Source organism: Crinia signifera, chromosome 6 (assembly GCF_055691185.1).
Source record: "Crinia signifera chromosome 6, ASM5569118v1, whole genome shotgun sequence".
In the NCBI taxonomy this organism is placed as follows: domain Eukaryota; kingdom Metazoa; phylum Chordata; class Amphibia; order Anura; family Myobatrachidae; genus Crinia; species Crinia signifera.
Window position 1 is genome coordinate 102071038 of NC_139222.1, and position 24192 is coordinate 102095229.

Genomic DNA, 24192 nt, shown 5'->3' on the forward strand with positions numbered 1-24192 from the left:
CCACAGATGCCACTAGATGGAACTTGACGGAGCAATCTAATGGGCGCATTGCAAGACAATTGAATCGTATTGTATGTCATAATGTAAATTGAGAGTACTGGGTTGCATAATGTATACAATGTGAAGTAATGTTACCCTTTTGCAGTCCACTTTTTTTTTGCAATTCAAACAGTCTGGTTTAAATGTTTCAATTAATTGTAATACAGTATTTTGGATCGCGAAGTAAGAAAAAGTCGATTTCAAAGACAAAATAATGAAAAAACCCATGTTGACTTTTCGACATGTTGAATTTTAAATGAAGGAATTTTGATTGTGTCAACAAAATGATTTTCAGCGTTTGAATGTGTCAGTATTTTGACCTTCTGTATTTTCACTGTCGGTAAATTGACTGCATCCCGGAAATGTTGGCAAAAATGCTAGGTGAGACACTCTATGTACCTGGTGTAAGCAGCTGTGGGTCAGTCAGTCAGTCAGTGTGTGTGTGTGTGTGTGTGTAAGCATGGCCCTGCCTACTGCATTCCTAGTGACAGAGCAGGGAAGGCATTCAGAAAAGAGGGAGGAACTGTCCAGCTGTGTATTACACTGTATCTAGCAGAGAATCTAACATATTGGAAGATATTGGGACCCCAGCTGCTCACCTCTGCTCGCAGGCAGCTCCAGCGACAACAGGTAGGAAAAAGCCTAAAGTTTATGTAGGGAAGCAGAGCATAAACCAGAAAGCAAGCATGGGGTGGAGAGGTTACAGCATATGAGGAGTCAGGCAAGGTGTGCCTGGGGGTTGGATATTCTGGATAAAGACAGCACAAGGATACAACGTGTAAGATATATATGACATGTAGTCAGTGTTCGGTTTGTCAGCTCATCTGTTATGTGAACTACAAGTGCCAGCATGACTTGCCAGTCTCACCAGTCTGGTATGGCATGCTGTGTAGCTTGTAGTTCCACAGTTTCCCAAGCCTGGTCTACACAGTCTAGCCTGGTTTGCTGAAACTTGTTGTTCCACATTGGGTATTAATAATCATGGAGCATTAGGACTCTTCCTTTTTAAGAAGACCCCCGTCCCCTGGGCTATCTGGCTACCGCTAGTGATAGCTTCTCGATGGCCTTGATGGGTTTATTTACTAAGATGGGAGCTCTAATGAGCAACCAATCAGAATCTGCTTCTTTTCTAGAAGATAATAGAATCTGATTGGTTGCCCATAGCAACATCCCATTTTTGGTAGAACTCCCATCTTAGTAATTTTACCACTCAGAGTCCACCTACCGTTATCGTCACCCCAGATAGCTGTGAGCATCGACAGTTCATCTTTACTATTACTGCAAATGGTAACTATAGCATGGGTGTGGGTTATTAGGGGGACAGCGTCTAGGTCTACAGTGACAAAAGGTTACCACCTACTGTTAGTCAACAGTCAAAAGGTCAACACAAAAAAGGTTGACATTTTTAAAGATTGACAGGTGAAAAAGGTCGACCTTGGGAAAAGGTTGACATGAGGTTTACACATTTTTGTGTCTATGTCAACATAGGTCAACCTTTTAACTATAGAGTGACCAATAGTGGTTGACCTTTTGACTGTTGATTTAGAGATTGTCAACCTAATGACCGCATACCCTATACTGCTATGTCCTTATGTTATGCTGGTGCTTGTAGTTCTACAACAGTCGTACATCATTCAGCAGAACCAATCACAGATCCCTGACTGTAACTATGTCGTTCTATATTTACTTTCCAACCAGCATGAAATATAGAGAAGTGCAAATGTTACAGTTATGTAACTGGACCAATCCCAGGAGCCAGCTAACCAATGCACTTCCAAAGTGACTGCAGTTACTGTACCTTCATTTGTGTCAAGGTTACATAGAGCATTTTCCTGAGGGTCCTAGATTTAACTGGCTCCCGATTTCGCTATTATTTTACCCTGGTGTAACTGTTTTAATGTCCTGTATACACGACTTGTGCTTTACAGTGCTGCTGTGTTGGCACATTATAAATCAATAATAATAATGTAGTAAAGCTGCCTCTGAAGTTATTTATGTCATCTTCATGTGACTTGAGGCAACATGTCATATTTCAGTGCCTCTGGCAGGAACAATTACAGAGAAGACTGTTTGGGATTCATGTGACTGAAGCAGAGTGAAACATGTACTGTACAGTCACTGGCGTATTTATAATAATGGGTACAGAGTGTGCTGTTCACACATGCCCCCCGGGGTCCAGGGGGCCCAAACTGCACCCATTTATTGAAATACTTATCCTCTGGAGTCCCTCGTCTGCAGCAGCAGCACTGGAGAGAGCTCCTATAAGACAGTATAAGACAGGTAGTGCGTGTATCATTTATCTGGATACAAAGCTTTAAATCAGGGTTGCCTACCCTCCTGGAATGTCCTGGAAATCGGGTCCCCCTCCCGGCCCCCCTGGAAAGGGGGGCAAGCCTCCCAGAAAGTGGCCAGTCTCCCGCAAACCACACGGCTGGAGGCCAGCTCCGGGAGCCTTGCCTACTTTTCCGGTGCTACGCGGTTTTTGGGAGCCTCCCGGGCATTTCTGGGAGAGTACACAAGTATGCAGTATGTAGCACACAGTATATCGTAGCCATGCATTATACAAGGGGGTATGGAAGCTGCATAATACATACTGTAGCATACAGTATATTGTAGCCACATCATGGCAGCCACGTCTAATGGTGAGATTGGTATCATCGGCTGCCCGCACGCACCCATTTTACTTGCAACATAGTTGGTATTTAGTAGTCAGATCCTATTCCCCATTGTTGGTGACTGCGATCTGCAGGGCACCTGAAAGGAAGACTGACCTGAAATGTACCTGCATGCAAGCATTTGCCAAAAATGTCACACACTCACACAGACACACACACACACACACATATAACTGCAAGTACTCAAATCTGTACATTGCTTGGTTTGTCAGAGGCATCTGAATAAGAATTCATGAAGACATTACTCTTGTGGCTGTCACCTTTGAACGCGACCATAGTTAGTTTATATATTAATGGCTAGATTTATCTCCGAGCTACAGTAAGACACATCCTGACTTACCACGTATAACAGCAATACAGAAGGGTCTATTTAGCAAGTCGTTTTTCACTTAGGGGGTCATTCAGACCTGATTGCCCAGCCAAAATTTTGCACAGCGGCCAATTATCGTAAAAGCTCGAAAAATAAAAAATGCAGGCGTGGCTTGGAAAACGATGGGAGTGTCCAGGAAAATGCTCGTCGTGCCTGAGCGTTTTAGAGGAGGGTGTGTGATGTCAGCTCCAGGCCGGGTATGCCTGGATACTTCACATTGTATAGAGCGATTAACATGTTCTGCTATTCAGGTAGCATTCAGCTAAAACCAGAGACAGCACCAGGGCTAGGGACACCCAATAGGACTAATAACCTCGCTGTTCTGCCAAAAGAGGTTGTGCCTTATGCCTTTATATCACATGAGGGAGTGCCCAGCATGGGCATGGATTATTAGGTCTACAGTAGTTAGGTCCACAGTTAAAGTTCGACCACTATTGGTTGACAGGCAGTTGACACCTAAAAAAAGGTTAACATGGTCTAGGTCAACATTGACTAAAGGTTGACACAAGCAAAAGATTGACATGGAAATATACCGTATAAGTGTACCATTTTCTGCATTCAGCACTATTATTATCTAACTATATGCCCATTTGGAATGTGGTATAAAGAATAAGTCAGTTTTAAAAAGATCATGAAAAACTCAGGTCAACCTTTTCATGTGTCGACCAATAAATATAGAATGTTTTATTTGTGTTGACAGCATAGACCATGTCGACCTTTTTCATGTGTTGACCTATTGCCTGTGGAACATTAGTGATCAACCTATTGACTGTCAACCTTAATTAGTGTTGACCCATCAATTGGATTCCGCAAGCATTCCCGGAGATGTTGGGCTGTCCCCGAAGACTCTGCCTGTGGTGCCGGCTCCTCCTCAGTGAGAGGAGCCAGGTGCTGCACAATAATGTCACAGTGCAGCACTGGTCTCTCAGTCAAAAAAAGGGGTGTGTGGCTGCAGGCAGAAGGGTGCAGGGCCTTTGAAAAAGGGGAAAGGGGCCAAGTGCTGCAACCCCCGTTTTCATCATTTACGGGGCGTGCCCAATACTCCCTCCCTGCAGTGACTTCAGCGAACACCAATGGTAATTGCTGGCTCCCCCAACCTGCCCAGCCGCGGGACACTGCACCGATAACCCTTTTTGGCTTTAAAATGCTGAAAAAAGGGGTTATTACACTTAATAAATAAGGGGAATTCAGTTGCGGATGAAAGGTGGTTATTGTTGTTGCCGCGGCATTCAAACTCTGGCAACGACAACGCATCTTGCACCCTTCTCCCTTTTGGCCAAATCCCAAATTCACTTTAAGGTGCTCACTACCCTTTGAGGAAGTGCACAGTTATGTGTGAGATCAGGCTGCCGTAAATTGTGGCTGCTGTAACACTGGTTCAGACAGGCTACTAAACTCCCTCATATATTGGGCCTAATTCAGGGGCAGATTTATTAAGCTTGGAGAAGAGATAAACTGGAGATAAACTGGAGAAAAGGTAAAAGGAGATAAAGCACCAGCCAATCAGCTGTGTTTGAAAAAGACAGTTGGGAGCTGATTGGCTGGTGCTTTATCTCCTTTTACCTTTTCTCCGCGTTATCTCCAGTTTATCTCTTCTCCAAGCTTAATAAATCTGACCCTCAGCATGGAGCGCTAATTAGAGAATACGCAAATCGAGCAATTAACAAATGACTGCTCATGCATACCATTCGCATTGTGCTTGTATAGGGAAAACAATGACGGAAAATGCATATTGAACGTAAACGCAATGTAGCCGCAGTTTGGCTGATAGGAAGCTGGCGTTTTGAGGTGTAAAGATGGGATTTTCTGGGAATAGTTGGAAAAACGCAGCTGTGCCCAGTCTTTTCTAGGGTGAGTCTGTGATGTCAGCACTGACCACTTCCAGCCTGGCTCAGTCACAGATTAGTGGAAGACTCAGAATTATGCAGAATTTGCACATGATTGTCTTTGATGTTCCAGGAATTGTGAATGGAACCGATACCAATTCATTTGCAATTTGTTCACAATTTTGCACAGGGCGTTTTCTCTTTCAGAGTGGGTGTTGGCTTTCTGCCTAATTATTGACCCTTGCTGAATTAGGCCCATTCCTTAGGCCCCATATATTTAAATGTCAATGACTCCCACAATTGACTTGCCCAGGGGCAGCATTAAAAATCTAAATTTGGTCCTGAACTTTAAGCCTTTATATACCTATTTCCCTGAAATAGATAGTATTCATTGGATACAAGTGTGAGTGACAATTTTTGGAAGGGAGCTTTCGGCTCCATGTGTTGGGAAGACGTCAAAAGAAAAAAGTTTGGTACCGTGTTAGCCAGTTGATGAGAAAAGTTTTATTGTTCCTCAGTGAGAAAAACAAAATAGCAATCTAGCAAATATGATACCTTTTAATGGCTAACAAAAATAAAAGTTGTTAAAATGCAAGCTTTCGAGACTACTTAGGTCTCTTCCTCAGGCATGGTACTGAGGAAGAGACCTAAGTAGTCTCGAAAGCTTGCATTTTAACAACTTTTATTTTTGTTAGCCATTAAAAGGTATCATATTTGCTAGATTGCTATTTTGTTTTTCTCACTGAGGAACAATAAAACTTTTCTTGGGAAGACGTGTCATGGCATGTTTGACAAGTGCATTTTCAAGGAATGTGTCTCCCTTCGGACATTCCTTGCCGTGTGCCTGGACTTGCCTTATTCTGCATGTATGTGTACTATCGGTGCACGTGTGATGTCAGTGGGGTGTGACTTCCTCTCTGTGACTCTGACTGTTAATGATTAAGAGAATTACATTGGAATGTGTTTGAATGAACAGGAGCTGAGAGCTGCACCCATCAACTTAACAAGTGACACATCTTGCCGGACGTCCTAATGTTGCAACAAAGAACATAGGGAGAGCTCCTTACAGAGTATTTACAGGACAACAATCATCTGAGGTCTGAGGTTTCATAGAAGGTAAGGAAAATGGGTGGTGCAAACAGTTTTTGCAAGCACATCGTGGCATTTATTGTCTCCATGACTTCGCAGAACTTGAATTGCCTGACATTATAATTAGATAGGCTGGCTGCATACAGTAGGCTGCATTATAATTAGATAGGCTGCATGTTGGGAGGAGGCATGTCCCATTCATTGGTCCATTGCATAGTCATGTGCACCTGGCACGGTTTGCACTGCAATAAATGTCCTTTTGGAAAGGGAATGGAACGGGTGGCAGCCCAACATGTTACACCCACAATGACAAGTGAAACTGTACACTCAGCATTTTACACTCCACTCACCAGTTCTGGAAATTGCCACCCTCATAAAAGGGGCATGCACTTCATTTGTTACTTTACAGATGCTCACAAAAATGCACATGGCGGTAATGGAAAAGATGTGTCATCAAATGTATTTCCTCCTTATTACTCCTTTAGACTCATTTATGAGTCTTTATGAGAGGACATTGTCACTGTGTTTATTACTACATTAGCCACGTTTGTGTGCTTCAAGGTTTTCATTATATACAGAATGCAGTTTTATTCCAAAGTTAAACTGTATGAAGCAAAATGTGCCCAACTAAAAGTATTAGATAAGACGTGTCATAGTAGGTGGACAAATCAGGCTCTTTTACAGAGAGAAACATTGCACGCCCACCCATGAAACCAGACAGGGGCCCCCTGCTCTCTCCCAGCAGCACCGGAGGGCTCAGACTCTACTTTGCATGTGCAGGACTCTGAAAAAGTGGAGCTGCAGCAATTATTTCCAGTGATTCCGTCTGCCTTCATCACGGCACTTCGGAAGGGTAAGTATTTAAAAATGGGTGCAGCGTGTGTGTGTGTGGTGTGCACCACGTACATTGCACCCAATATAAATACGCACGGCAGGAGCCGGAGCGTGTGAAATAGCCCTTAAGGGTAAAACTTTGCAGCCCAAATGTATTGCCTGCTCCTGAATGTACTAGAACATGCTCTTTACCAAAAAGATGTTGTCTTTCAGTGTACAAATGCCATCTCCAACTGAAACCTTGAAGAAGGAGCTGGAGGAAGAGCTGAAGCTCAGTGGTGAAGACCTTCGGAGCCATGCTTGGTACCATGGACCCCTATCTCGCCAGGCAAGTACATGGCACAACATTTATGAGACCTGACCATTGCTTTAGCCATAAACTGTAGTTAGATTTAGATCATGCTAGTTATCAGTATATACCCATTTATACATGACCATCATTCTCTTTAACCAATAATAGGTCTTCTTGAGAAGGATACCATATAACAGGTAGGCTAGGCCAGTGGTTCCCAAACTTGCTTGAATACACGGTGCCTTAGAGCAGTAGTTCTCAACCTCGGTCCTCAAGTACCCCCAACAGTACACGTTTTCCAGGTCACCCAGTAGGTGCACAGGTGCACTCTTTATTTACTGACACATTTTAAAAGATCACAGGTGGAGTTAATAATTTCACCTGTGATTCTGTGTGGAGACCTGAAAAACGTGAACTGTTGGGGGTACATAAGGACAGAGGTTGGGAACCACTGATAATCAGCATTTTTTTTCATGGCACTGCTACAGTAAAAGTTTGTTATTGATATATTTTTTAAAAAAAAATTCAAATATAAAATTAAGAAAAATCTACCTACCTGTCATCTGTAGGTTTAGTTACGGCGTGGTGTACAGTTGTGCTTCGAATTGTCCATATGTTTTATGATTGTCAGCTGTTAGCACTGGTTTTGCCTATAACATTGACCATAAATAATATGATTTGGTCCTGGACCACCAAACCGAGGCACTCCTTCGAGAGCCTTGCGACCTAGACACATTGGCCCTTATTCTGATCGGTGCGGCCGGATCCGAATATGCGGCCAGGACCGTGCGTGCGAAACCCCGCCTTCCGTATGGATCGCCAACTCCGTCCGTACGCGGTAAGAAGCTGGCCGAACGGACCGCACGTGTATTTTGCATGGAATACGCCTCCTCCATCTCAGGGAACCTCCCCCATCATTCGATGGTCGCAGACCATCGAATGCAGGACCGAATGGTCCACCAGCTCCCGCAACCTCAGACCACACGGACATTTTTCCGTGCAAAAGCAGGGATCTGGGCGGGCAGCTGACATCCGGCGATGTCATATGTCCGCCCCCTACACGTGCGTCACGGCCGCATTACCATGCGTACGCCCAGCGTTTGCATGGGAACGCCCATGAAACGCGGGGCGTATGCATATGGTAATAAGCCCAAATAGCCTTTCACGCCCCTCTCCACCCCCTGTTCGGAGTGTTCACATTTCATGCGGGATTTGGCCGTATGCCCTGCTCACACATGCGCAGAGACGCCTCTGCACATGCGCAGACACAAAACATCGGCGGCCCGAACGCACGCGGATATTACCGCACCAACCAGAATAAGGGCCATAGTTTGGCAACCACTGTAGTAGGCTTCCCATCTGCTGTGTTGCTTCGCATACCAGCATGTCCTGCTTCAGCTTTGTTGCCACAATTTTAGCATACACTTACAGCAAACTGTTGCAGGGCATGCTGGGATGTGTAGTGTCATAACAGCTGAAGTGCCACAGGTTGCTACCTCTGCTGTAGAATATACCTTCCTCTTGCCCAGGGCTGGGCAACACCGGCCCTCCAGATGTTGATGAACTACACATCCCAGCATGCCTTGCATCAGTTTCAGCATGGCCACATAGCAAAACTAATGCAAAGCATCCTGGGATGTGTAGTTCACTAACATCTGGAGGGCCGGTGTTGCCCAGCCCTGCTCTTGCCCATGCGCATTTCTGCGCATGGGCAAACCCTGACTGTGAATGGCCGCAGAGATTTACTCCCTTGGCGGAAGGTTCACAGCGGGAAGGGAGAGCCAGGGCGGTGGCAGTGCTGGGCCATGGGAACGCCCAATGTTTTATGGGCGACCCAATGAAACATCTGGGCATTCTCATGAGTACTCAGGGGTGGCCAGATGCCTGCCGGGGGCAGGCAGCTGACGTCACATGACGTCAGCCGGCTACCCTGTCTTAGTCCCGGCGGCCGCAAATAAAAGCCAGTTCAGACAGACTTTTATTTGCGAAGGCAGGAGAAATCATTCAACGGTCGGCAAACATCGAATGATTTCTCCTGCAGCAGCAGCATGCAAAGGGATGTGTCTTTGGTAAACGTGGTTGCGAGGGGAAACGGCAGCAGAGGGGGCAGATTTTCAGTGGGGCGAGCTCTCTGGCACTCGGTAAGCTGCGATCTTCCCAGTTTACCAAGTCAACCACAAGTAGGCCCTAAATGTCTTCATTGCGAGATAAAGCTTTCAGGGGAAAGTGTATAAAACATCTAAAGAACGTAGAAGTGGGCAAGTACAGAAATTGCCACAGCAACCAATCAAATTTTACCTATAATTTATAGGGTGCATATTCTAAATAAATAAATGCTTGCTAGATGCTCATTGGTTGTTATGGGCAACTTCTCCACACTTTAGAAGATTTAATACATTTCTCCCATAAGCAATTATATATGCTTGATCAAGCTTAACCAGATTTGGGTTTAGATAGATTTTTTTAACACTTACATCATTTTTGAAAATTGAATAAAATAGGATTTATTCAGATATATGCAGAAACTGTGAAGGTTAAATTAAAACATTGTAAAACGGTACTCTTTACCTAGAAGGGCGCCCGTCGCGGGCATCGCGGGTACATTTATGTATGGCCGCGACGCGACCGACGCGATGCCCGCGATTTCCCATTGAAACCAATGTTAAACATGAAAATCGTGTCGGTCGCGTCGCGGCCGGCCATAAATGTACCCGCGATGCCCGCGACGCGATGCTCCCGATTTCCCATAGGAATCAATGTTAAAAGGCGCGATGGACCCGATTTTACTGTTAAATGCCTCAATCCACCCGATTTGGCCATAGGAATCAATGTTAAATGGGCCACAGAGCCCATTAACCCTTAAATGTCCCCCCAAATTTTTAACGCCACCCCACGATCCACGCCAACCCGAAGCGTGGCGAGCGAAGCGTGGCGAGCGCAGCGAGCCCGCGAGGGGCGGCGGTACGCGTCCTCCGACCTTTTCATGCCCTACTATCCACTAGGGCGTGGTGTGAGAATATAATAGTGTGGCGAGCGCAGCGAGCCACCGAGCCCGAAGCGTGGCGAGCGCAGCGAGCCCCGCGAGGGGACGCGGATACCTTCACAGTTATGCGCGTCCCCTCGCGGGCTTCACAGGTGTCCGTGGCGAGGCGGACACCTGTGAAGCCCGCGAGGGGACGCGTCTACCTGTGAAGGTATCCGCGTCCCCTCGCGGGGCTCGCTGCGCTCGCCACGCTTCGGGCTCGGTGGCTCGCTGCGCTCGCCACACTATTATATTCTCACACCACGCCCTAGTGGATAGTAGGGCATGAAAAGGTCGGAGGACGCGTACCGCCGCCCCTCGCGGGCTCGCTGCGCTCGCCACGCTTCGGGTTTGCGTGGATCGTGGGGTGGCGTTAAAAATTTGGGGGGACATTTAAGGGTTAATTTGGCCTTTTTGGCCCCAAATCGGGTCCATTGAGGCATTTAACAGTAAAATCGCGGTCAATCTGCCGTTTTAACATTGTTCCCTATGGGAAAATCGCGGTCATCGCGGTCATCCCGATTTACCCGCGATGACCGCGATGACCGCGATCACCGCGATTTTTACCCCCGATCACCGCGATTTCAATCGCTGGCGCCCTTCTAGGTAAAGAGTACCTGTAAAACATTGTATAATAACTAACCTGATTGGCTTTTTATTGTTACTGTGATCTACAGGAGGCTGAGAAGCTTTTGGAGACAGATGGTGACTTTCTAATCCGTGATTCCCTCTCCTCTGTGGGTGACTATGTTTTGAGCTGCATGTGCTCCAGCCAGGTCCTGCACTTTAAGATCATAGCTGTCACTTTGCGCCCAAGACTTGGCATCTCCCGGACCCTCTACCAACTGGAGCGGGACCAGTTTGACAACATTCCCGCCCTTGTTCGTTCCTATGTTGGTGATAAGAAGACTATATCAGAGTCCTCAGGGGCGGTTATTATGCGTCCCATTAACAGAACAGTTCCACTTAGTGTGGTGCAGGAAAGACAGAACTCACAGCGAGGGAACAAGGAGAACAGGAGGAGCCTCCACAGGCTTGACAGCAGTTTGCTCAGGTACCAGTGCAGCTTACCAGTCTTTCCTTTATAATTCACATGTATCTTATACCTGAACCTTCATTAGCTAAAGACCATTTACCTAGCTGCAAAAACACGCATTTGCAGTGTACAAGGTTACAGTGTCTATGCATCATCCAATTCAAGGAGCTTGAGGTCTACAGATCAGGTCTGAATAATCATTAGTAGGAAGTTAGTATGTATGTATGTATATATATATATATATATATATATATATATATATATATATATACATACACATGCATACACACTAACTTCCTACTAATGATTATTCAGACCTGATCACACGACTGCGAAATCACTGGTCAGACTATAATCTAATTACTGCGCATGCGTACGGATCGTAGCACGCATACCCGAGGCCATCCTAAAATAAAATCCTGCTACTTTTTTTAATCGCTGGCCTTATACAAGTTAATTGACATGCGGGGGGAATTTCCTAAGATGTGAGTATTTCACATGGGATATTGCTATGGGCAAACAATCAGAAACTACTTCTCATTTTTTAGCACCTTCTAAAAGATAATAGATAGTATCTGATTGGTTGCCCATAGCAACATCCCATGTGAAATACAACTCACATCTTAGTAAATTTCCCCCAAAGCATTTAGGAGTAGTAACCAGATGTTTTCTTGGAGGGTCAGGGAAAATGCAGACATGCCCAAACGTTTGACGGGACGTTGCATGGAGTCAGCTCCGGCCCCGATCAGCCTGTTTCTATCTCAGCCACCGAGTAAGTCTTGGGTTACGCACAGACTGCACACACTGGAAAAATCATTACATGTAGAGCGGCTGAGAATGGATTTATGGCTAAATGACGATCGGCATAAATTTCGCAAGCCATTCACAAGCCTTGCAAAGCAATTTGCAGGCTTGTACAGGGCGGGATTTTACTCTGGCTGGGTGGTGATTACCTGATCGTAGGGCTTCTCAAATTAGCAGCCCATTGATTGGCTCTAAATATCCCCCTATATGTTAGTAATACACACAGTGTATCATTATACACCTCTCAATAACGTTCCAAAATATCCCTCTTTCACAGTGTCTCTTACCCACTATACGCACAATGTTTAGTATGCAAAATATATCTCTCAGCTATGATGTGTCTCTAACACTCACTATACACCTCTGTTTCCTCACCCACATTACACCCTGCAGTGTCTGTCATCCACAATGTATCTCAAGCTTCAAACAGTAATAAAATGGAGAGTGATATACAACCAGCCAATAGTGTCTCTCGCCCACATTGTACTCTCATTCTGGGGCATATGCATCAACACGAGAGAGAGAGAAAGAGAGAGAGAGAGAGTACCAACTAATGTGCTCCTAACTTTTACAGTTAGGAGTTGATTGGTTGGTACTTCATCTCTCTCTCTCCCACACCAAGCGTTGATACACATACCACAGTATATGTCCTTCACCTGCATCTGTATCTGTCTGTGTCCTTTACCTATGATTTATCTCCTTTACAATTTGCCTCTCACACTATGGGCCTGATTCAGACCAGCTCTCAAGGCTGCATATATTCGCTGCCTAGTAGCAATGTGAAACTCTGGAGGTTTGCACATGCGTATATTCACACAAGCGCAAACCATAAACATCGGCCAGGGTAGCGAATTCGGCCCACACCGAGCCGGTCTGAATTGCCCCCTATGTTCCTCATACACAATATATGCAGTGTTGGCCATTGAAGACACTTATCCAATAGTATCCCTCAACCACAGTAGACCTGTCTAACAAAGTTGACCATATATCCCTTTAGTGGTGATTAACACCCACAAAACATATTCCTGGCAATGGCACTTATGCACCATGTGTTTGTAATACATCTATATTCAACAGGACCAAAGACAGGTTTGGGAGCCAACCTGGAAATTTGGATGTCCTCAAAGAAATTCCCCTGCAGAGCGCTCATTCTGACAGCAACTTACTGACAGGTAGGCTGGGATGATGATACAGGAGTAAACATGTTCAATGTGCTATTTCTTAACTAATTTAAATAATTCATACTTCATCTAATTTATTTTACCTTTTGTTCCTGGACCTTTTCTCCTCTCTACTCATCACTCAGTTATCTAATATATTTTCAATTTCTATTTTCCATTTAGCTTTTACAGCAGAATCTACTGCTGCTACAGAGGTCACAGCACCCATTCCTCTATCACCTATTTTCCGCACGGGTAGTGACCCAGTCCTCAGAGGCAAAATGCAACAAGCTTTCCCTATGGATTATGATGGGAACAATGCTTTGAGGGGATCAGACAGTCAGTTGCACTCCAAAGCACCTCCAAAGCCAATAAGAGCCCCATCATTGTTGCTTCCAGATCCCCCTGATGATACAAACACATATTGCGAGTTGATCCCACGAGCCCCTGATACCACTAGGAGAAATGTGGACACAGTCAAAGTAGAGGAAAGGTGGAGGAACCGTGCTCGTGCCACCGAAACCACGTTTGGTTTTCTGGACTCAGAAAAGTCCCCAGATGGGATTTATCCTGGAGTGAGCCACCCTTCATTGGCCCATTTAATGGCGGACAATTCTAAAAGTGTCTACTCTGACATGAACAAAACAAAATATGTCTATGCTGACATGGAAAAACCGAGGACTGTTACTTCTGACGTAAAAAAACCAAAACTGGTCCATACCAAGATGGACAGGTCTATAGTTGCACAATCTGTAGTGGATAATCCTCCATTAGTAAATTCTAAAGTGATGCAATCTATGGCTGATCATTTAACACTGAATAGTGCCGAAGAGGATGACTTTGTCCGACCTCAAATACAGACCACAACGTCTTTCCAACCAAAGAACTTTCAGTCTGTTCTACTATCTCCGGAAAACAAACCTCTAGAACCCAACGCATTGCGCAAGCTGAAAGAGATCGTCAGCAAAAGAGACTGCAGAGAAAGTGCCCTGCATATTTTACGAGAAGACTGCTATGTATGTAAAGTCCATACTTCTTTGTCAACTCGTTTTATATACAGTATATATATATATATATATATATATATATATATATATATATATATATATATATCCATCAATTCTCCCTCCCTATATATTTTTTCCTAATATTATTTTCTCTTATATCTTACTCATAGGAGATTCGTATCTGTGGGGTTAATAAAGAGCAACAGAGGACTATGGGTGCACAGTCAGGGCTGGAGCTACTGACATTGCCATATGGACAGCAATTAAGACGCGACCTTTTGGAGAGGTTGGTAATTGGACAGATCTATATGTGTAAAATATATTTTCCCAGTTCCTATCTAAGAAGGATTTAGACACAAAGAATATCTTAGATGGGAAGAAGCGACTTTGTCTTGAAAGTGTTTAGAAGCCAGAAAGTGTTAATTTAAAAAGTAGAGTGTTTAAGCCAAGCCCATGTGACTTATTAACACCCCTTCCTCAACTGCCAGCACAATAAAAGAGTAAGGATAGGTTTATGAAAGGAGGAAGTGAAAGAAATAGGGAGTCTCCTACATATGTCTCTGTAAAAGTGTTGCCACAGTTGTGGTACAATGTGCTGTAACCCATGGCAACCCAACCATCCAGCTAGTACTGATTTAGTGCTGTTAGACACTGAAAACAAATGAGCGATACCTGTTATGACACATTCCTCATCCAGGCATCCTAGTATTAACTACTCGCAGCCAGAATAGTGTGCAGATTCCAGCCCAGAAAGTTATTGTAAATAGGTCCTTACTGTAACCAGGGTGACAAAACAGCATGCAGTAAGTGGACTGCTGCCAAAACATGTTTTAACCTCCTGAAGTCTCCTTCCCCACACGCCATCCAATACTAAATAATGCGATGCAGAATTGAAATAAGAATTTGTTCAATAAAAAAACCTTACAATATGGAATATTATTTCTATTTTATTCACCCTTAGACATCACCTCCTGTCTCTGGGAGTCGCTGTGGATATACTGGGATGCACTGGGGAAGTGGCAGAGAGAGCACATACATTACATCGAATCATCTGCCTGGCGTCTGAGCTGAAAGATTTTGCTGGAGACCTTTTTGCCTTTTCTGCTGTCATGAAGGCACTGACTCTGCCCCAGGTGAGAGAGCCAACACCACAATGTACAGAAGTGACATCAGCTATAAAAAGGGCAAGGTCAGGAGGAGGTCATCTGTACTGTCTCCTTTTACTACAAGATTGTCATGCTTGTTTTCAGGTGTTCATTGTTTTTTGAAATAGGCAAAGATACCGTGAACTATGGGATTTACTAACCAGCAAATTTGACATTCCTAAATTGAATTTGGTTTAAGAATGACTACAAATAGTACTGTTATGAAGACCCTGACACTTAGCTAGATGGTGCTAGGGAAGCCTTGACAAAGGGCAGTATTCAATGAGAAAAATTCGCTGTGATTTCTGGAGAGTTTGTGCTTTTCACGCGGTGGAGAGAGGTTTTTTTTCTCCAAAGGCGAGCCACCCTATTCAATGTGAAATATTCTCCGTCTTTCTAAGTGATTCTCGCCGTCTCTCTCCGTGTAGAAATTCTCCATCTTTTGATGGAGAGCAGGAATGTGAACTTTTAAACTAAAAGGGTGTTTTTTTTAATTTTGGTGTCAAAAAATCAGGTGTTTTTTTCTGTGAAGGGCCATGTTATTTTTATTCATGTGCCTATAGCACATGAATATATATTTAATTTTAAAAAAAAAATATTTTTTTACATTTTTTTTTTTACACAGTGCAGCCAGCAGGGGGCCGGAGCGCTCGAGCCGCTCATTAGATATTCATATATTCACTGCACCCGATGCACGTTCGGGTACAGTGAATACTGGGTCCCCCGCTGGCTATAGGGGGGGCAGCCTGTGCTGCCTGGGTCCAGGGGAGCCCTGCTCCCCTCCCCATATCCCCTGCAGCAGCCAAGAGAGACTTTAATCTCTCTTGGCTGCTACGTCCCCCGGCTCCCTGACAGCTCCCTGCCGCGGACGCTCGTCCGCTGCAGGGGTTAAGACTCGCCGCGAGTGGCGGCGAGTCTTTAACACGTTGAATAGGGGGAGCAGGAGTGGCAGCGAGCCCTCCGGAACACGGAGAGTGCACGGCGAGCAAAAAAAAATGCTCGCCGTGCACGGAGAATATTTTCATTGAATACTGCCCACTGTCCTAGGTGCTAAAAAAACAAAAAAACAAAAAAACAAGGGAGGTGGAGCGCTAAATGAGTCACTTGGATCAATTAAGTAGTACAATAAAATAGTTTTTATGTCATTAAGAAAATATTATCTAAAAAATTGTGTAAAATAATTAATAGCAGCAATTGTACAATTGGACATACACTGATTATATTGTGCAATCAAAAAAGGACAAGTAGAAATTGTATACTTATACATAGAAGGATCACACTGGTTGTTGTGATTTCTGGAATTGTATCAGATCTCCTGGTTCAGTCCGTACTGAATTAGCATATAGTAATGGAATCCATGTACCTTGCCGGATACACTTAGATCGCTGGAGGGTATTGGCAGACCTTAAATTTCAAGAGGCGTCCTCTCTAGTATGCGACATGTCCATCCAAAATTATGCAGGTGGTGGTATCCCAGTAAAAGTGCTTGCCTTTATTTGATAAAGCTGTCAGATGACAGTGAAACATGTTAGGGAGCACCAGCCTATTTTAATTGCTTTTTGGACATACTGAGGACATTGGATCCCCATATACACTGGTTCACATTCGCCCCAAACCTGGAATCAAGTCCGGAAAAGGCAAGCACTTTTACTGGGATACCACCACCTGCATAATTTTGGATGGACCTGTCGCATACTAGAAAGGAACCTTCTTAAATTTTAAGGACTGCCAATACCCTCCAGCGATCTAAGTGTATCCGGCAAGGTACATGGATTCCTTTACTATATGCTAATTCAGTACGGACTGAACCAGGAGATCTGATACAATTCCAGAAACCACAACAACCAGTGTGATCCTTCTATGTATAAGTATACCATTTTTACTTGTCCTTTTTTGATTGCACAATATAATCAGTGCTGGAGGTCTCTGGGAGATACAATGTCACAATTCCTATGCTTTTAAGCGCTTCCAAATTGCTTCATCCTCCCCCTGCAGAAAACCTCCGGACAGAAATTCACATCCAATTTCTGACAGGTGTAAGGTATCTCTCAGTTTTTCAGACTGCATTCAATTCACAATACAGCATGTGGCGGAACTTACATTAGAGTTCAGCCCCGCGTGCACTGAAAGGTATCTTTCACCACCTCAGGATAAACGATAAATCCACTTTTCTATGTATATGGAGGATAGAAACTTACATTGAATTTCTGCCCCGCGTTCCTCAAAAGGTTTCTTTGTACGCCAAGGAGACTGCACTTCTATTCAGAAGAATTTATTCACAGCACGGCAAACACAAAGGATAAAAAGTTTAAAATGTTCATAAACCGGGAACCACAGGATGCCGCTGGCGGAGGTTGGGCACGGAGTGCTGCAGACACAAACGGACCTTTCTCTGACTGCTTTGCGGCTTGGTGTAGATCCGGTCCCGGCTGAGTGGCTTCTTTCTAATCAACGCGTTTCTGGTGCCGACTGCACCCTTTTTCAAGATGAGCCACTACTCTCTCCAGGTGATTCTTAAAGGATCATCCCTCAGTCACATGGTGTTACTTCATCCAATAATTTGCACCTAAACCCGGCTTTTTTGAACACTGAGCATTTAACCTTTTAAATACTACACTATGGCTATAAGTATATAAATTAATTTATACAAATACTAAAAACATGTTAATTTATACAAGTGTTAAAAACATTGTTCAAGTATAAAAACATCGTATTTTGTTATAAACAAATAATAGAAACATTATAAAAACATTATATACACATATTATAGACCAGAATCAATTCTTATTCGGTTAGCTCAGAGGTTGAAGCCGGGCATTGGAGGCAAACAAAAAACAAATGTTAAAATGGGTTAAAAAAAAACAATCAATGTGACAACATTTATATAAACCATTTATATTCATAGTCCACATTCAATCCATGTGGAACTAAGGTTTGTAAGGAAAAAATGGTTTTCATCTCAGATAGTACTAATCTCCTATCAAGATCATTAACCCTCCAATTGGGCTTACATATGCTGATCCCACTAAAACTCTTAAGACCCCCAATCTTACAATCATGGTGGGTTTTAAAGTGCATAGATACATTGTGCAGATCTTAACCATTTTTAATATTTCTCACATGCTCAGCAAGCCGCTCCTTGAGCATTATTTTTTGTGTTGTCTATATTGTCATCCCACTTGTGGGATTTGGGGTGCCTTTGGGTGGACACCCAGAGATTTATTAGCTGCTGCATCAGCGCAAGGTGGATCACATTTGTTTTGTCACAATATAATCAGTGAATGTCCAATTGTACAATTGCTGTTTCTAATTATTTTACACTATTTTTTAGAAAATTATTTTCTTAATGACATTAAAAACTCTTTTATTATTGTACTACTCAATTGATCCAAGTGACTCATTTAACGCTTTGTTGTTTCTTGTATTGATTAGGGTTTGACACCCCCTAGTGGGAGCTGCTTGGTATCACACCCACAAAGGCACCAGCTCTGTTTGACCCTTGGGGTCTTCAACACCTCTCTTCCTACTGTCCTAGGTGCTGACATGAGGCCCCTGACACTGCTCTGTGTGCAGACAAGGGTTACGGTATAGCAGATCGGCACTGTCTGGATAGACCATGTTCTGATCGACCACACTTCGTGGAACCCGTCTAGTTAGACGCCTAATGATAGCCGCATCTAGATTGACAGTAACGAAAGTTAGACACAAGCATTAGGTCAACGGAGCGTGATCGACAGTCACTTGGTCGACATGAGTTTTTCACTTTTTTGGGGTGGCTATGTCGACATAGGTCAACATGCACACTGTACAGTGTCCGCTCGCCATGCTTCGGGCACACTAATATAATCAACTCTATGTAAAGTATGAACCAAGTCAACCTGCACCAAGAAACATAACAAACTTGTGTTGACATTGTGACTGTCAACCACATTCCCGCCTACCTAATGCTTGCATCTAACTTTCATCACTGTCGATCTAGATGTGGTCTACTATATTTAGGAGTCTATCTAGACTGGTTCGACTAAGCCTGGTCAACCATAACATTGTTGATCTAGACACCGTCGATTGGATATGCTGACAAGAAGGCCCTGACACTGTCCTAGGTGCTGGCACGAGGCCCCTGACACTAGGGACTCTCAAAAAGGCCCTGACACTGCCCCAAGTGCTGATATGGAGACCTTAACGCTTTCTCATGTGTTAACATGTTGGCCCTGAAAATGTCTGTGGTAGGTCTGGCAGGCCATCCTGTGGATTCTAAAACAGTAGGTTAAGATATTGGGTGATTTGTATTTTATTACATTTCAAAAATGTTCATATATAAATAAGCTTAAAATAAAACACCAATAACCTCTAAATTACTGTACTCTTAAAGTGAGGTTGGTGGGAGTTACCTCAGATAAATTGCGGCTGTCCAACTGTTGTTAAACTTTCTGATACAATAGACTTTTTCTTACAGGTATCTCGTCTAGAACAAACATGGCAGATGTTACGTCAAACACACACAGAGAGCGCCATCACGTTTCACAAGCAGTTGAAACCAGCCTTAAGAGAAATGGACGAATGTAAGTAGACCACACTTAAACTCTGTTCTTCGTCTGTAATAAATAACCTTAGAATAAATAACCATTCAGGTTTGACTTGTTACCATTTATATTTTTGACCACTTTTTTGTCTAACGTTCAATTTTTAGTTTTGTTGTGACGTTTTCTTCTGTGGTGCTTTCCCTTCCATACATACAGGTCACACACTTCCTTCAACTGGAGATGTTGTGGTCCCACATATACTGCCAGTACTCAAGGCCCTGGAAGGAGAAGATGACTGGGGAGGGCCAGTGGAGGAAAGCTGTGGACGGCTGCTACGTGTACTGCAAGCAGCGCGATCATATGTCACTAATGCAGAACTTTACAGAAGCAATGCTGAGCGCAAGCTAGAAGGTGAGAGGTAGAGACTGAGTTGGAAAGAGAAATTGGGCAGCTGCAAAGGGGTAGATATTCTAAGCCTTGTAAAGTGATAAAGTGGAGAGTGATAAATTGCCAGTCAACCAGCTCCAAGCTGCCATGTTACAGGCTTTGTTGGAGCTAGCTGGTTGGTAGTTTGTCTTTCTCCGCATCATACCTTTTCAAGGCTTAGTACATCTAACCCCAGAATGTAGTAAAATGTTATAAAATTATGTTTATGGGGGGGGGGGGGGGCGGGGTTTTGCAAATGAAAGGTAAAGGATAGAGGACCGTGATTTCTGTAGTTGGGCAGATGTGGAAAGCGTTTGGGGCTGTACAGAGGAATAACTTGTAGGAAATGAGCACTTAATATTCTTAATATTAGAGGGGTGATTGTGTAAAATGGATGACCCTAAAAAAGGGAGTAAAGAACTAGGACATGGGAAGAGGAATACTAAGACAGGGGTAAACAAGGAGAACAAAGATGGACATAAAAAGTATAAAAGTAAAGTACACAGCAGAAAGTAAGTGGATACACAGAGTTAAAGTGACACATGAGATGCAATGTCTATATTTCTATCATATCTTGTCTTCGTGCAGGGCTAGTTCCGCAACCAGAACTGAGAGAAGCTTTCCAGACTGAGTTTACCCTAAGGCTGTTCTGGGGGAATAAAGGTGCCAGCGCTGATCAAAGTGAAAGGTATAAGAAGTTTGACCAAATTCTGAATGTTTTATCACAAAAGTTGGAACCAGAGACTCAAAGAAACAGGCTGACAAGCTTTGTGTATGGATCCATCTTCTAAACCACACAAAGGATGCCATGAAATGTTATGAGTACACCTTATTTAGGAATGGCACTAGACGTGCACCAGCATTTTCATTTTGCACCACATCATAGTGGATATGTCCTCTTCACTCTCTGGAGGCACCTGCACAAAACTGAAGTGTGCCCAGGTGAAACATTTCAAGAGGAGCATTTTGTATGGGTGTGAACATCAAAGCATAAAAGTTTAACCTCCACCCTCTAGAAATTGCTTTAATTATATTAAGCTTTATAGTTTATCTCCTAATTATGGCCCATAGTAAACATGAGAGTGAAGGTACAGTACATCAAGACTGTCCTCAGTATATGTACAGCAGGTGTTGTATTTCAAGCTTTGTTTTTTTTTTATATTGGGCATTGTCTTGAAGTGATACAAAATGTTTCTGCCAAGAGAAAATGAACTGTACAACATGTATTCCTTTCAAATATAGGATAAGTCCTCACTTCTGCCAGCTCAGATCTTGTGCAAAAATCCTGAGTCATTTTTCTCAGCAAACCCATGTCCTGCGGTGTAATTTTGGGGCACTTACACAACTCAACAGTAACAAAGAAGTTTGCATGATGATTTTACATTAGCGTATGTACATCTTCTATATCTGCTATAAGATTGGGTACATCTACTGGACCAGTAGTTCCCAAACTCATTCCTCAATGACCAGCAGCAATAGTGCACATTTTTCGGATCTCCCAACAGAATGACAAATCAAATAGCTACACCTGTGGATCTTTTAAAATGTGTCAGTAAGTAATGTGTGCACCTGCCAGGTGACCTGGGAAATGTGAACTGTTGGGAGTCTGTGAGGACCAAGGTGTCAATTTACAAGCCAATAAGGTCGTAATTTTTCAAACACAGCCTTTAACATAGCAGTTAGGAGCTGATTGGCTGGCACTTTATCTCTTTCCAAAGCTAAGTAAATATACTTCTGAATTTGGGAACCACTGTACTAGAGCCACTACAAGATATCTGGACATGATGTTGTTTATGATAACCAGCACGAGATATCCAGGAAATAGATATTATCTACAACACAGATCGCTGTGCATTTATATACTAAAGGCTACCACAATATGTGTAGCGATGTGATATCGAACCACTGTGAATCTTTCTACTAGAGTCTAGACATACCATATAATATCATGTCCGCTAGACCAAGTGCAAATTGCTAACCACTGTGTTCGTCTACTAAAATTGCACAAAATATCAAGTCACTGTACATGTCTGTAAAACACTGTGTGCCTCCTAAATTCGAAGTAGAATGTGAAACTACTTTTTATACATACTATTTTATTATACAAATGATGTCCAAACACTGTATACCTACTAAATTTAACACAATATGTAAAACCACTCTATACGCTTCCTAGATCTAAAACCAAACCACTTTATAAACCCTCTAGACCAAAACAATATGTCACAAACTACTGTATATGAATTTGAGACACACAATAAGATAAGGACACGCTATATCATCTATTAAGGGGCCTACACATGGGGAAATGTTGCTGAGCGATCTGAGCAATGTACAAATAGAGTGAGATTGCTTCGAAAAAAAACCTGAAATGGCCCAGTGTGTAGGCCACATTAGACCCATCACAAGAAATCAAAACTCCTGTCTGGTGGAATGAAAGATGTATAGCCACAATGTATACCTACTATACCCGCTGCACAAAAATATTACTGCATTTCAGTCTTCTGTGTACGCTTGGCACATGATATCTAAGCAATGTGCATTCTGTAAGGTACCTAACAAAAACACATCAGCATAACTAAACTCATCAACAAAATGATATGTAGAGTTTTGCATGATTTTTTTTTTGTTAAAAAAATAACGTGGTCATACATTACCATCCACGTGGGCAAAGAGTGAGGTTACAATAGTGTACCCAAAGCATAGACACACGAAAACAAAACCATGAAAAACTCATGTCAACTTTTATTGACCTTCTCAATGTCGACGTTTTGTCCATGTTGATCTTTTGACTATCGACCTTTTGACCCTGTCCACCTTGTGACCCTGTTGATCTTTTGACTGTCGACCATTAGTTGTTGACCTTTTGATTGTAGCCCTAGACACTGTAGATCTAAAAGACCATAACCATTAATCTCATGTATGTTGACCAAACCAATGGCATGTCCAATAAGAGTTATGTGCCTATGTCTATAATAACTAATGTGTTGTGCTTTAGTGTACACTGACAACTATTGGTCACTATTGGTAAAAATCAGATTATCCATATCCACGTTAGTAGTGGGCATAAATGAGATATATCGCCCCTAGCAATCACTGCCTTCAACATCACTCCTCCCTGAGTGACCCTTCTCACCCTGCACTGCCACATATTTGAATGGTCTTTTGTAAATTGCTTCATTATTGGCATTTTTTCTAATTAAATTGTAGTAAATTAACCTGGTTCTAAATAAACATGTGCAACCAGACATTGGTTGTCAGTCTTACATCCACTAAAAAGGCCAGCATCTCTCACATTTTCTATATAAATTCAAATTAAAAAACTCATGTAAAAAACTTTATGGGGGGAATGTAATATGATGAGAGATTTAGAAAGTGAGAGATTTGGTAAGAAATCTCCAGGTTTTTTTTAAAGCGGCAATCATGTACCAGTTTGATTTTGAAGTGTGAATGATTGCCGCTTTAAAAAAACTGGAGATTTCTTACCAAATCTTTCACTTTCGAAATCTCTCATCATATTACATTATTTATTATTTTTACACATATTTTGACAAATTCACTTGGCACTCAAAGGGTTAAAGATAAAAAAAAAAAGTAAATCCAGCTCACTGATCAAGAAGGGATATCATTAGTGTCACCAAACAGTGTCCACACATATATGGTCAAATGCTGTCATATTCTAACAGATCTCACAGTCTCAATCAGCATCCCTTTGATAACAATTAGGGCCTTCGTAAAAGCATTGGGCAAAGCAATGCACTAGGGTTCCTACATACCCATTCACAGGAACAATTACAAAAAACTTATAACATGCCACTCATGCAGTCTTGTGCTATGTCTCCACATGCTTCCATACAGTGAATGACTGCCAGCACTCTGATTGGTGGATAGCTCCAGCCATACACCAATCAGCATGCTGACAGCATATCACTGGGCCTTATTCT

At 43.0% G+C, this 24192-nt stretch overlaps 1 protein-coding gene across 1 annotated transcript; it reads left to right on the forward strand.

The window, feature by feature from the left end:
* The first annotated feature begins 545 nt into the window (after nt 1-545).
* LOC146007862 (breast cancer anti-estrogen resistance protein 3 homolog) lies at nt 546-24192 on the forward strand. Its single transcript, XM_083146566.1, has 11 exons — nt 546-669; nt 5887-6026; nt 7047-7161; nt 10825-11201; nt 13065-13159; nt 13331-14163; nt 14325-14440; nt 15116-15287; nt 19756-19861; nt 20039-20233; nt 20837-24192. The coding sequence occupies exons 3-11, from the start codon at nt 7054-7056 to the stop codon at nt 21037-21039; spliced, it is 2205 nt and encodes a 734-aa protein (XP_083002692.1). The 5' UTR covers nt 546-669; nt 5887-6026; nt 7047-7053; the 3' UTR covers nt 21040-24192.